General features: G+C 43.2%; 1 protein-coding gene across 2 annotated transcripts in view; it reads left to right on the top strand.

Moving 5' to 3' along the window:
• Positions 1 to 15,477, top strand: part of RNF157 (ring finger protein 157) — an 80,557-nt gene that overhangs the window by 40,227 nt on the left and 24,853 nt on the right. For both annotated transcript variants that reach the window (XM_065896850.1, XM_065896851.1), the window contains exon 3: positions 13,357 to 13,445. In XM_065896850.1, coding sequence (XP_065752922.1) covers positions 13,357 to 13,445 — 89 coding nt within the window. The remainder of the gene's footprint in view (positions 1 to 13,356; positions 13,446 to 15,477) is intronic.

Below are 15,477 nucleotides of genomic sequence, written 5' to 3'. Positions count from 1 at the left end.
TTTGTGAGTATTAATTGTGCCAACCTGCCGTTCGGGGCAAATATGCACAACCCAGATGGTCACCATGGGCACATGCTGTGCTCTTCTGAAGACCTTATTCATATATTCAGTCTACACATACCTAGTTTTATCTTTTATGTGTGCTGGTCTAATCACTCTGGGTGATACAAAGATATCTCTAACCTAGACTTTGCCCTCAAGCTTATAATCTCGCAGGAAGCTCAGACACTATATACACACAAAGAGGGAAGTGATAAATGAAGTGTAGACAGAGCTTCCAGAAGCTCTGAGAAAGGAACTTTACTTTGTGACCTAAGTTTTGCTGACTTGGAAAGTGCTGCTAAACACTTGAACTTTTGGTTTGTTGCTTAAGGCTGTGTTTCTTAACAAACCAGGGCGCAAAGAACTGCTGCGGTTTTCAACAGTGAAACTAAAGCATCTGTGTTGTAGGAAGTTCCTCGACATTTCTTTGAAACCTACTGAAACTAAGCGTGCACACTCTCACCTCTGTTTCCTGTTGTCAGGGTCCGCCCCAGCTTACAGGAAACTATATGTATTGGTGTTGCATTTCAAAGAAAAATTTGGTTAACTTTTTCAGCTTTTAAAGAGATGCATAATGGCCTTAAATTGTAATGAAAGTGTTCTTACAAAAGTCTATAAAAGTCAAAGACTTCTGGGTCAAATAGCCTGGTTACATGTAAATAGCATCCCTGAGCAACACACTCGTTTCGCTCAACTAAAATAGTAGCCCTGACTATTACAGAAATGAATCAGGCATATGCTTTATCTTTAGAAGACAGCTCTGACAAAGCGAGCTTTGTGGTAAAGGTTGCTATAATTATAGAATAGAATGTAGTCCCATATTTTCCATTTATTAAAAATTTAAATGCTTTTAACACCAAAGGTGCATATCCTCTGTTAATCCATACTGTTAAATATTTTTTAAAGAAAGAAGGGGAGAGGGCTTCCCTGGGGGGTCCAGTGGTTAAGACTCCGTGCTTCCACTGCAGGGGTCACGGGTTCGACCCCCTGGTCGGGGAACTGAGATCCCCGCAAGATGCGTGGTGTGGCAAAAAAAAAAAAAAAAAAAAAGAGGGAGAGTTAGCTCAGGCACTTAATAGAAGTAATGAAAATAATAAGAACCAGTGGGTAACATTTACAGTCTACAAAGTTGCTTCACGGTTAACAGTTCAGCTGTTGTCTCCCAGCCCCAAACCACCCTCTAACCTGGGCTGCGTAATGCTGGGGCAGGGACTCTTCGGCCACGTTTCTCCATTTCCAGGCTCTGCCAACAGAGGGCGCCAGAGGGTCTGCAGGGCTGGAGGAAGAGAAAGGGTAGTACCCAGAGACCAGAGTCCCACCCCCAGGGGGCCTCTAGGCTGATAGCCCCCACCTCTCCCCTTGATTCCCTCAGCCCCAGGGGTTGTTGCCGCTTCCTGAGGTGACTCTGTGTCAGCTCGGTGTCCCCTTTTTGTGTTTTGGTTCTCCGGTGCCTGTTTAACCAGTTCGATTAAATTCTCTGTTAAAATACCTGGTGTGGTTTGTTTTCCTGACTGGACTAATACAACCTTTATTTTTATTTTTATTTATTTATTGGCTGCATTGGGTCTTCGTTGCAGTGCGGGCTTTCTCTAGTTGTGGCGAGCAGGGGCTACTCTTCGTTGCGGTGCGTGGGCTTCTCACTGCGGTGGCTTCTCTTTGTTGCGGAGCATGGGCTCTAGGCACGCGGGCTTCAGTAGTTGTGGTGGGAGGGCTCAGTAGTTGTGGCTTGCGGGCTTAGTTGCTCCGCGGCATGTGGGATCTTCCCGGACCAGGGCTTGAACCCGTGTTCCCTGCATTGGCAGGCATTCTTAACCACTGTGCCACCAGGGAAGTCCCTAATACAACCTTTAATCTCACAAATTATAAGGTAGCTATTATGAAGCACATTTTACTCGTGAGGAAATAGAGACTTAGTAGGGTACAGCAATTTGTGTAAAATTGCACAACCACTAATACAAGGGCCAAGACCTACACCTTCCACTTTGGGATCCTTTGTTCTCCATTTCCTCTCAGCACTTCTCTTGCTGAACTTTTTTTTTTTTTTAAATACTTAACAGAAGAATTACAAAGGTAGTAGGGAATTCCCATATTCCCTCCACCCAGCTATCTCTGATGTTAACGTCTTACACAACCATGGAGCATGTATCCAAACTAAAAATTAGCATAGGTACATTACTATTTTTCAAAACTACAGATTTTATTAGGACTACGCCGGTGTTTCCACTAATGTCTTTTTTTAGTCCCAGTTACCTTTGGTTGTCACGTCTCCTTCATTTCTTCCAATCTTTAACAGTTTCTCAGTTTTTCCTTGTTTTTCATGACCATGACAGTTTTGAGATGTACTAGTTAGATATTTTGTAGAACTCCCATCAATTTGGGTTTTCTGATGTTTTCTTGTGATTAGACTAGGGTTATGGATTTGCGGAAAGAATACCACAGAGGTAAGTGCCCTTATTACATCATATCAGAGGCACATAACAGTTCATGACATACTCCCAGTGATGGCAACCTTGATCGCTTAGTGATGGTGGTGTCTGTCAGGTTTACCCACTACAAATCTTTCCTTTTCCATAATTGATTTGTTTAGAAGCCAGTCACTAAATCCTCTTGCTGAACTTCCCACTTAATCCTGGGGCTGTGCTTTCTTGGCAGATTATTAAGTAGTGCTTAAAGAATCTTTGAATTGGCCAGGCTGAGAATTGTAAACCTAGGAGCCAGACTAACTGTGTTAGGAGATATGACCATGTATTGCTTCTTGGGAAATCATTATCTGTTTTGCCGTCTTTGTTTTGCACTACGTTTAAACTTGGAACTTGGCTCCTTTTAGTCTCAGAAAGCTTATGGTTAATGCTAGGACACCTGTTTTTTTCTTGATGAACTGGAATCACTTCTGACAAGCCTTTAAAGATGCTCAGAAGCCCAGGGTCTTAATAGCATGCAGGAAATCAGTAAAAAGAGGAAGAGCCATAGAGAAGTGTTGGCTGAGAATAGGAAAATTGGAGGTGTTGAAGGATGTGGTTAAAGGAGTGAAGACTTACAAGGATGGACTGAGAGGTGATAGATGACTGTTGGAGGGATACAGAGATGTCAGGTAGGAGGTCAAGGAAGGGATGAGGATGGAACACAGGATGAGAGAGAAACCAGTGACGTGAATCAACCTTGGGATTGGACTCTGTGCATGATATATTGTAAATACTTGTATTTTGTCTCTGAGATTCACCATCTAAAACATAAGAGTTATACTTCTAGCTCTAGATTTCATTACAGACAGACTTTAAGTGAGCTTAGACTTCAATATATTTTATATATATTTAATATGTAAGCCAAAGAAATTAGTTCAGTTGGTTTATATAACCTTGGCTACTCACTGCTATTTGTTTAATTTATTTTTGGCTGCATTGAGTCTTTGTTGCTGCGCGTGGGCTTCCTCTAGTTGCGGCGAGCGGGGCCTACTCTTCACTGCGGTGCGCAGGCTTCTCATTGCGGCGGCTTCTCTTGTTGCAGAGCACAGGCTCTAGGCACGCAGGCTTCAGCAGTTGTGGCGTGCGGGCTCAGAAGTTGTGGCTCACGGGCTCTAGAGCACAGGCTCAGTAGTTGTGGCGCACAGGCTTAGCTGCTCCCTGACATGTGGGATCTTCCCGGACCAGGGCTCAAACCTGTGTCTCCCGTACAGGCAGGTGGATTCTTAACCAGTCCTACGCACTGCTATTAAGGAGTGAGTGAAGAATAATCAGAGCTCTCAAGACTTTTGGAAGCTTAGCAGGGCAAAGTGAAACAGATTGGTACCTTGTTAAATTCGCTGCAAATTACAGATCTTTTTTTAAATTAAATATTTATTTATTTATTTTTGGCTGCGTTGGGTCTTAGTTGTGGCACGCGGGATCTTTCATTGAGGCGTGTGGGCTTCTCTCTAGTTGTGGCGCGTTGGCTCTGGAGTTGTGGGGTGCTGGCTTAGTTGCCCTGCAGCATGTGGAATCCTAGCTCCCCAACCAGGGATCGAACCCCCGTCCCCTGCATTGGAAGGCAGATTCTTAACCACTGGACCACCAGGGAAGTCCCTACAGATCTTAGTATTAACAATTTAGAAATTAAAACTATCATACATATGCTATAGGGTTTTTTGTTTTTGTTTATAAACAGCAGTAATTATTTTTATTTATTTATTTTTTGACTGTGTTGGGTCTTTTTTTTTTTTTTTTACATCTTTATTGGAGTATAATTGCTTTACAACGGTGTGTTAGTTTCCGCTTTATAACATATAGGTTTTTATTTTATGCTATTCTGTTCTAATTATATGGGGTTTCCATATCTCATGATGAGCTAACCAAAATAAAATCTCATTAGGGTTTTTGAATTACTAATGGCCTTCTTCCTGGGCCTAGGGCTGTATCTGCAAATAGGTAGCTTAGCCAAAGAAACTGACCTTACCTGGGCTTAGAATTCTGTATTTGATTGGCTTATAAACTTAAATGTTTCTGTATTTCATACTATTCTTTTTCTGAAGCTGAGATTCCTAACATAGCAGACTTCAGCATATTTTTTTTAAGATTTATTTATTTAATTTATTTTTGGCTGCATTGGGTCTCAGCTGTGGCACGCGGGATCTTCGTTGAGCCGTGCGGGCTCTTCGTTCTGGTGCACGGGCTTCTCTCTAGTTGTGGCGTGCGGGTTTTTCTCTTCTCTAGTTGTGGTGCATGGGTTCCAGAGCACGTGGGCTCTGTAGTTTGCGGCACGTGGGCTCTAGTTGAGGCGCATGAGCTCAGCAGTTGTGGCGCATGGGCTTAGTTGCCTATGGCATGTGGGATCTTAGTTCCCTGACCAGGGATCAAACCCCCGTCCCCTGCATTCTTTACCGCTGGACCACCAGGGAAGTCCCTCAGAGCATATTTCCTTCCAGAAATATGAGAGATGGAGACTTGAAACTCTTGTAATTGATCTTGGCTCTTACAGAGATAGTTTTAGGGTCAGTATATTTCAGGAGGGGCACAGGTGGGTAGCTTGGAGTTTTTCAACTTGAAGACCAGCTTACAGTTTTTAGTTTTTAAAATATAGACTGAGGAAGACTTCGGTCCACTTGCTCTTCTTAATAACTGGCCTACTGAAAACACCTCTGTTAAATAAAATGACTGGAAAACTAATACTTGGTGGCATTAGAACATTCATATGCTTCTTTGGAAAAAATATATTTGTTGTGTATTTTATTGTTTTAATTATTTTTAAATTTTTTTAACATCTTTATTGGAGTATAATTGCTTTACAATGGTGTGTTAGTTTCTGCTTTATTGTTGTGTATCTTAAAATACCTGTTTTAGGACTTCCCTGGTGGTGCAGTGGTTGAGAGTCCGCCTGCCGATGCAGGGGACGCGGGTTCGCGCCCCGGTCCGCGAAGATCCCACATGCCGCGGAGCGGCTGGGCCCGTGAGCCATGGCCGCTGAGCCTGCGCATCCGGAGCCTGTGCTCCGCAGCGCGAGAGGCCACAACAGTGAGAGGCCCGCGTACCGCAAAAAAAAAATAAAAAAATAAAAAAATAAAATACCTGTTTTGGCTGATACTGGTGCTTTGGGTATATTCTTTACCTACACTATTAAGCGTCTCAAAATCTCTTACTTAAAACTGGATTCTTATTTGTGAGCTGGGTTACCAGTCTCCTGACCAGATGAAATCTGGAAGTCAGGCATCTAGAATGGGGTGCTGGTCTGAAAGGAGTCGTTTCTCTGACCATTAGTCATTATTTACCAACTTGCTGGAGGGAGAAGATGACAGTGTCTGCTTTACTAAAAGCACTTTTTTCCCTTTTAACTCTCCTTAAAATTAGCTGGTGTTAGGCAGAACCCTTTGTATCTAAAAGCAGCTCATCTTCAGAAAGATACTTTTATTGTAGAAGCACAAGATGATTGGGTAGTGTTTTATCCCGATGGGAGGGGCTTTCAGTCAGGGGAACCGGAAGTTGAGTAGGTTTCACTTGTCATCAAAGCAGCACACATAGCCCTGGAGGTGCATTTGATGTCAGAGTGTACCGCAACCTGTTGCCCGGTCTGAGTACTCCTGAACGATATGAGTCAAGACCCAAACCATAAGTAGAGGGAGAAAATGGGTCTGTGACGGTTGTTAACAGAGACCAGGGCGATTTTGTGATGGGTGCTTTTCTCTGCAGTGGATCTTTCATGCTCTCGTTATCAAAGAGAACTGGTTAACTGGGCATACTCGTAGTAGGGTTTAAATATTTTGGAAAGATCAACCTTAGAGGTGATGTCATATAGCCAGGACATTGGTCCCATGTGCACCCTGCCAGGGGACCCAGCGGAGGAGTTAACAGACTATAAATAGACTGCCATCTTGAGTGGATTCCTTTGGTAACCAAACCTGAACACAGAGCATCTTTGAGTTAAGGTCATCATGTGACACCCTCGTGGTATCTCCCTCACATCTTTGATTTGAGTGAAAAAAATGTCTTTTCACATCTTGTCAGCTTTGTGGTCACCAGCCTTTCTACATGGGTGATTGACTCCCCACGAGGATTGGATGGAAAATTAGTGAAAAGGGGTTTTACTGCTGTAAATATAGCTCATTGATGTTTTGGTGGACAGCAGGCACAATGCAGTCTGTCCCAGGGCTACAGCTGGTTAAATAGGCAAATTTGTATTCATTTCATATCATTCAACCAGAGTAAACTGTTCTCCCTGATGTGGATCTAAGAAAATGTTATAAAGTATCACAAGTCTAAATATATCCACTGGTAAGTCTTGGACACACTACATAGCTGAGAAGAGGGGAAGTAGAGAAAGCTGAGAAAATAACCAGGCATCAAATAGAAGGAACTGAATTTTAAATATAAAACCCCTAAAATCTATAAAAGCAAAAGCTTATGTAAATGAGTGCTGTAAATGAGCTATTCATATGATCCCAGATGTTGATTTCCATATTAACTATTATTTCTTTCTCTGACACAAATATTACATGTCTATGTGTAAAAATGAGTACTTTTCTTTTTTAGTCATAAATTGCCTAAAAATAATTTCCTTTCTCTTCAGAGGCAGATTTTTGGCATTTGGGGCTTTTTTCTTCTTAAGTAAAAACTGCATTAGGTCATATTCATTTGTTTTTCTTTTACATCACCCCCCCCCTCCTTTTTCCTATTAAGTTTCCTTTCAGGGAATGTTTATTGCATCATTGTTTGTAATATTGAAAACTGGAAGCAGAGCAAGTGTTCACTGGTAAAAGATTAGTGAATACATGGTGGTCTGAGGTAGACGTCTCTAAAAAGGAACCAGGGATCCTTGGAGACATGATCAGTTCCAGGGCAGGGACAGAAAAACACAACATGAACTTGGAATATCTTGTGGTGCCAGAAAGTAAGGAAGTGCTCAAAAGGTGATGGGGTGAGTCAAAAGGATACAGGAGCCAACTGAGGGAGTTCCCAGTGGCCAAATCCAGGATGCTATGTGTGTATATGGTCAGGCCTGAATCTAATAGCAAGTGTTAGCAAATTATGTACCTTAAAAAAAACCTTTTTATGGAAATTAATTATTTATTTTTATGAATGGATTATAGGCCCTTTTACAGACTACTGGGCATTACCCAATAATTTACAATTGAAGTAAGAACCTTTTATCGCGTATGCACTGGGACCATATTTTCTACAGCAAAAATGTGAGTGCAGACATGGGGGTAGTTTAACAAAATACTTGAAATTAGAATGGTTAGAAAATCTAGGATACATGGTTGATATATACATACATATATATATGTGTATATGAATATATACGTATGTGTACCCCGCCACACACACACACACACACACACACACACACACACACACACACACACACACACACACACACACACACACACACACACACACCATATCCGGTCTATCTAAACCGGCAGTTCCACATTCGGCCGCCAAGTGGCACTTTGCTGGTGTAAGGAAAACTGACAAGGAAACTGACGAGCACCAGGATAAAAGGTCAAAGAGGCGCTTGCTCTGTATTCATATGAGCCTTGATCGCCAACCCCCTGGGGCCCATTGAAAGAGTTCCTCTGGCTGAGTGGGTACTATACCCCCATCCTGGGCTTGAGGTGCTTGGGATTTAAATTATTCTGAGATTTAGGCTTATTTCAGCGCGGACACAAGCAGGCCGGTCCTGGGCGGGGGCGGGGGCGGGGGGGGCGGTTCGCTGCTGGTACCTGAGTGCAGGGCGCCAGATGCAAGCTCTGCGGTGGGCCCCTTACAGGTGGAACTAAGAGAGGCGTGCCTGGTGCATCACCGAATCCAGGCTAGCATAGCGCTCAGGGCATAGTGAACGTGTTGAATGAATTGGTAGATGTCTTTGTTCTTTGAAAATAATTTAGAGGAGAAACCACTGTGCTTTAGGAATATCTATCAGTAACACATATTGGAGCATCTTGGGCAGAAGGTAAACAGTGATGAACATCTCCCCTGCTCCTGCTGACGTTCTCTGACGTCACACCCTGAATATACCTTTGTGTCTTCTACAGGTGCTGTTAGCTCTTACAGACAAAGGGACAAAGAAAGCTTTCCTCTGAGAAGACCTTAGATACTCCTGTTAAAATTTAAAAGGAGTGTGGCATTAGATATGCTTTTGTATGTACTGCCTGAGCATAAGGGTGTAATCCGGAGAGTTTCGACCAGCCTCTAGAACCTGAACAGGATTCGGTACCTTCTGCAGTGATCGTTTAACGTTCAGACTCTCTCTACACTCTACTCAGGTACCTGGAACACTCCTGGGATCAGAACAACATGTAGCCTTGCCCTGCTGTAGCCAAGGCAGCTGCAGGACAAACAGTGTGGCTTTTGGATTCAAATCCTGGTTCTGCTACTCATTAGCCCTGAGACCTTGAATAATTATGTGAATCTTTTGAGTCTCAGTTTCTTTATCTGCAAAATGGGGGTGTTAATACTGATATTCTTCATTTATCGAGTCAACGAACATATTTCTTGAGGTCCTCCTTCATTTCAGACTCTCCTCCAAGAGCTTACAGTCTGGTGGGCATGGCCGACATGTCTATTAGTGTTTAGAATATTAAGTAAGAATGTATCTAAACCAGAACTCCATGGTAGTGATGATAGCAGAGAACATGTGAATGCATTTGCTGCCACTGGACTGCGTGCTTAAAAATGGCTAAGGTGATACATTTCATGTTATATGTATTTTATAAATGAAATAAAGTAAAATGAAAAAAAAAATCTAAAGGACCCAGCATGGTGCCCGGCCCATAGTAAGTACTCAGTGAACGTTTCCCTATGTTCTCTTTTTTCATGGATGGGCATTGGCAAGCTGTCATTGCGACAGTTACCCAAATTTTACCCCATTAAGAGGGCTTTCTTCTGGCAGCATTTCTGCTTAGATGAATGGAGTGGAGGGACCTGAGCCTTAATTCTCTGTCAACACATTACTGACCCGGCAGGTTTGGGCCACAAGTCCCTGAGCAGACCCGATTTCATTCTTTGCACATTAGTCTTTATAAGCCTGTCTTCATTATAAAAAGTGAAAGAGAATTCTGGAAGCTGTTTTTAAGGTCCTTCGTAAGGTGGTGAGAGTTTATTTACTCCAGGATGTTGTCTAAGAGACGGGAAGACGTCTCCTAAGCCCATACCGAGCTTGAGGCAAGAAGTGAGGGTACGGCTTGCAGAAGGCCTGTGGGTCCTCCTCCATCTGTGCGCCTGGCGGCCTGTTGTGTGCAAGACAGAAAAGGCCACTTCTTCCCATTTACTGGCCGAGAAAAATAAATTCTGTCTGACCTTTCTTGTCATCACTCACTCCCTAATGAGGTACAACTGGGGCTGAGAAAACTACGGTTCCAAGGTCATAAGAAAGCAAGTGGAAACTGTGGATGTGAACTGAGAAACGGTTATTGATGCTGTTCTGAGCACAGTGGAATGACCGGTGAGCGGCTCCTTCGGGGCGGTGCTTGGACCCGAGTTTGTCCTGACCTTCATCTCCTTTGGTCCCAAGAAGATGTTACTTTGCTTTCATGTCACACGTATCTGTTAGCATAGGAGTGAAGTCTCTGGTCCTGAAGTGAACTAAGATCCTTTTTTTTCTCTAAATATAATACAGTAATGGTGCGTGTATTAAAGAGGTACTGTAGGCAAACAAAAAAGTTCATCAGTGCCTTGCTAAGAAAAAAAGATGAACGAAGACATAGGTTAGTGTTTTCAGATCTTTTAATAACTGGTACTTCAATCCCTTCGTCATCTCTAGGTTAAGCAGCTGTATCCAGGAGCATCTTAGAGAAAGATGGAGGTAGAATGTGTTCAAACCTCAACTCTTCTCCCTAAAACTTGTGGGACTTTGGAAGGTGTTACTGAACCTGTTGCTATGTCAACGTCCTTATCTGCAAAAAGGGAACAACCATCTCTCCCTCACAGGATTGTTCCAAGGATAACTAAGATAATGTATGTAAAGAGCTTAGTATAGTGCCCGGCACCTAGTAAGTGCTCAATAAATGATCGTTTTAAAAGCGAAGATCACGAAGAAGCTTAGAGTCACGGTGGGCTAACCTGGCCTAGAGAGGTAGGGGAGGTGACTCTAAGAGCAGAGTATTTTCTTTAGTTTGCCTCTGTTCCTGCTGTCTCCTCTGTCTTCCCTGTCATCTCTGAATTTACAAATTACGTTTATCCTTCAAGATTCCAGATCAAATACCACCTCCTCCATGAAGCCTTCTGGATTACCTCAGCCAGAAGCCACTACTTCCTGTATCGTTGCCCTTTTTGTGGCATTTCTGTTTAGTGTTACAGTTACTTGTGTAACTATATCATCGTCCTTATAATGCTGCTTCCTGAAAGAGCAGGACCTTATCTTTTCCACTTTAAATCTCTCTTTACACCCAGCACCGAGTGTTGCCGATAGACTCTGATTGGGTACGTGAATGGCCACTAAGGCAGAAGCTTTGGTAGGTAAGAGCCTACAAACAGGATTAGTTTCTCCTAAACAGATTTTCAATGGTTTTCTTTTGGCGGGGCAGAGGGTAAAGAGCTAAAAATGTAAGTGTGGATTTATTATACTATAAGGATAGTTTATGTATATAAACAATTGATCCCACGGATGCCTTTCCCTGAGCAGCGAATAACTTGTGTTCCATTGCCAGTTATCATCAAATGGAATATTCTAAACGGAAGGTGAAGAAGACTAACTCCCCCCCCCAACCCCCCGCCTTCCTTTTGGTTTTCTTTTTTTTTTTGCGGGGGTAGGGAGGATATAGAGGGGAAAGGGCAAAGAGTGAAGGGAAAACCTCTGTGTTTTTTTGAACTCAGGTAGGAGTTAAGGATAACTCCCAAGTACCCGTGCAAATGAATATGATTAACTTCGCTACTCCAGAAAAAAATTTTAATCCCCAAGTCATTTATTTTGGCTTTAGAATAGACAAGCATTTGTGTTGGGTTTTCCTGCCTAATTACTTTTTGCTTAAGCTTATTTAAAAATTGTTTTAAATTCTTTTAGTGTGACAGCCCAGCAAAGGGGGTGGGGGGTGTGTGGAGAAATGGGCCACACATGGGATCTGAGCTATAGGATTTCAGCTTTCCTGTATAAAAGCCTCCTGATACGCTGCAAGCAGGAGGGCAGAGTTGCAATCAGCTTTTCCGGAGAACAATTTGGCAAAATAGTTTTAAAAGTCTTAAAAATATGCTTACTCTTTGATCCAGTAATTCCACTTCTAGGAATGTCTTAAGGAAATAATCAAAGAGGCACGCAGAAATGTAGGGACAAAGCATTCACCACGACATTTATATCAGGAAAAAAAAAAAAAAAAAAGTAAAACCAACTGAAAACACTGAATAATGTGGAATTGATTAAAGTAGGCCCCTGTCTCTAATGTGTGTAGTTATATTGTCAAATTATAGACTTTAAAACATTTGCCACATCTTTCTAAGTGAAAGAGAGACAATAAAAGAGTAGGTACAGTTTGAAACAGTGCAGAGAAATAGAGCGGGGGGAGGGAGGGAGGAGGCGGGTGGGTGGATGGATGCCTATCCCAAAAGACGCATTCTGCAAATGTTAACTTTGGTATCACTGAGTGGTGAAATTATGGATGACTTTGTACTTTTTCGTGTTTTTCAAGTTTTCTTCTTAAACGTGTATTGCTTTGTAATCAGAAAAACCAACTGTCATATATTTTAAAAGAATATATGTTTAAGGTGAGAATTCCCTGGCGGTCCAGTGGTTAGGACTCCACACTTCCACTGCAGAGGGCCCGGGGTTCGATCCTTGGTCGGGGAACTAAGATCCCGCAAGATGTGCTGCTTGGCCAAAAAAAACAATATAGGTTTAAGGTATCAGTGAAAAAATAAAATGTTGCTACACAATACCCACAAAGCAATAATCTGAATGCACAGCTGATAGTTTGGATTAAATGTATTTTCTTAAGGGTCACATTCATGCACGTGAAGTATCAGGGATCACACTGAATACACAAAATCAGACGTACCGTAGGTTCAATTATGTTTCCCAAGTAAAACAGCAAAAATCTGTGAAGACACAGAGTTTCATGTGGACGTTCTGTTTTCTGAGACCAGCATGAGGGGGTAGACTCTTCAGAGCTAAGAGGACCACGGTTTTGCAAAGCTCCAGACACTAGTAGGTCTTCTGGGAATCATATGTAAAAAATGTTTACTGCCCAAATGATGTCATAAGAATAGCGGGAACATTTTCAATCACTCTTAATCTTCTCAAAGCAGTTCCCAATGGAATGTTTTACTGTGTCCCCTTTCTTATCTCCTCATTGTCATCAACTCACAACTCCAAACCCACGTGTTTAAACAGGGAAAGAGAGTGAAAGCGTGAGGTAAATGATGGGCAACCACAAACCTTTGATGACCCCAAAAGAGCTCTTTGGCTCACGTTGTTTTAAAAAAAACTCTGCTTTATATGATCAGCTGCGGAGGAAATTTGTTCTTCACTGTTTGCAGGCCTCCACTCTGTACACATGATGGGGTTCTCTTGTGTTTGCGGTTCGTAAATTCCTCAGACACCATGTGGCTTCACTGAAGGAAAATCCTTGCAGGTCCGGCTCCCCGTTGTGTAAGGTCAGGTGGAAAAGCCTTTTGTGATTAACTCGGCCACCGTGTGTCCCTTGGTATTTGGAACTTCAGTGGGAGTTTTTATTAGGTGTCCGCATTTTGAATGCTGACTCACATAAGCTTCATCTAATGGGAAAAGCAGGTAAATGTAACGCTTTGGACACCAAGTCGGATCCCAGCTCTCCCAGTAGCTGTGACCTCGAGCACGTCCATTTACTATGGTTATCCGTCTTTCTAAACACAGTCTTCTCCCACTTTGTTTCCGACACAGTTTCCTTACGCTGCCCCTCCTCCCCAAGAACCAGTGAAAACTCTGAGAAGCCTGATCAACATCCGAAAGGATACACTAAGACTCGTCAAGTAAGTTCAAGTTCCCAGCCGGCGGGGGGCCAGGTTCCAGGGGCCCTTCCGCGTGGAGGGGCAGCCGACTTCCCAGGGGACCCACAGAGCGGTTTCTGCCAGACCCAGAGCCCGGCCTCTAGGCCTCCGGGCCGTGGGCTGCTTGCATGAGGGGTCTCTGCACCTAGATTGTTCAGAACTTTCTCTGATAGTCAGTGTTTGGGAAGAACTTTCACTCTCCTGGAAGCTGTCATGATTACCCCGATTTGGTGAACCTTCCAGAAAAAGAACAGTTGGAGGAGAAAGTGAATTCTGCAGATACCTCGACAAGCCTGTGTGAAGATGGGATGTTTGAACTTGGTGCAGGAAGTCCTTATTTTATTGCCTATATTTCCTTTTTAATTTATTCTTAATCTCATGTGCCCTTCCTCTGGTGCACTGGGTTTGTTGTTTAATCACCACTGTCAGTACTAATTATCATCATCATCTGTCTTCTTTGTGCTGTCCCTGAGATAACACAATTTTTTTTTCTTTTTTTTTTTTGGCAGCATGGCAAGGCTTGTGGGATCTTAGTTCCCTGACTGGGGATTGAACCCGGGCCCCCTGCAATGGAAGCACGGAGTTCTAACCCTGGACCACCAGGGAAGTCCCAGAGATAATGTGATTTTTAAACAGATGCTGCTCTCCAGATAGCAAGTCTGTCTACTAAGACTCACTGGTTCCCTGGGGAGACAGTTTGGTTAGGGCAAACCAGAGGTCCCACATTCTTCTCAGTTGACAAAGGAAGATGACTCGGAGAGCACTTTATGCTTGTATAGATCAGGGAATTTATTTCTCTCTGATCATCTTTTTAAAATATAACCACTTCGGGGACTTCAGTGGTGGTCCAGTGGTTAAGACTTCCAATGCAGGGGGTGTGGGTTCGATCCCTGCTCAGGGAGCTAAGATCCCACATGCCTCGAGGCCAAAAAACCAAAATATAAAACAGGAGCAATATGGTAACAAATTCAATAAAGACTTTAAAAATGGCCCACGTCAAAAAATAAATTTTTAGGAATAAAATATAACCACTTCATTGAGATATAGTTCATATACCATACAGTTCATTCATTTAAAGTGTACAATTCAGTGATTTTTTTTTTTAAGTATTTATTGTTTTATTTGGTTGCACCGGGTCTTAGTTGCGGCAGGCAGGCTCCTTAGTTGTGGCATGCAAACTCTTAATTGCGGCATGTGAACTCTTAGTTGCGGCATGCATGTGGAATCTAGTTCCCTGAGCAGGGATCAAACCCGGGTGCCCTGCGTTGGGATCGCGGAGTCTTATACGCTGCGCCACCAGGGAAGTCCCCCGATTCAGTGATTTTTAGTTATTCACAGAATTGTGCAACCATCACTACTATCTAATTTTAGAACATTTTCATCACCCCGAAAAGAAACCCGATACTCATTATTCATCATCCCCCATTTCCCCCCGAAACCCCTCTTCCCGGCCTAAGCAGCCACTAATCTGTTTTCTGTCTCAGTTTTTTAATATTTTCTTTGTCCCTGAGGTTTTCAACTGCCTCCCCAGCCGCTCGCACCCCCGGGGTCAACCCTGGGGACGGCGCAGCCAAGGGGGAACTCTTTTGCCGCAGAAGAGTCCGCAGCCGGCCGTCCCCCCTCCACCGGGGAGTTCCTGCCGCAGCAGGATAGATGGAGGCTGCTGAGGCCTCGGGAGCCTGCCAGCTGTCAGCTGCTCCGGCTACTTGTTTCTCTCATCACATATGGTCTGCTCACGTATTTGATGGAGATGGATTCAGGGGTCTGAGCCCCCTTGAGGTCCTGGCCTCGGACGTGGCAGCCTGGCTGCAGCTCTAGGATAAAATGAGGCAACTGCTCTGAGCTTCTGGTTCTCACCTGTAAAATAGTGAACCAACCTTACCTTTCATGGCTGTTGTCAAAAGGGATAATGAAAGGGAAAGCACCTGGTGGTCAATAAGTGTTAAGATGAAGGGTGAGTTTTGATTTTGTTTTTTCCGAGATGGGACTAAAGTAAATTCTGATTCTCAGATTT

Source organism: Phocoena phocoena, chromosome 19 (genome assembly GCF_963924675.1).
Source record: "Phocoena phocoena chromosome 19, mPhoPho1.1, whole genome shotgun sequence".
Classification (NCBI taxonomy): Eukaryota; Metazoa; Chordata; class Mammalia; order Artiodactyla; family Phocoenidae; genus Phocoena; species Phocoena phocoena.
Note: the sequence above shows the minus strand (reverse complement) of the source record. Positions and strands in the feature narration are given on the sequence as shown.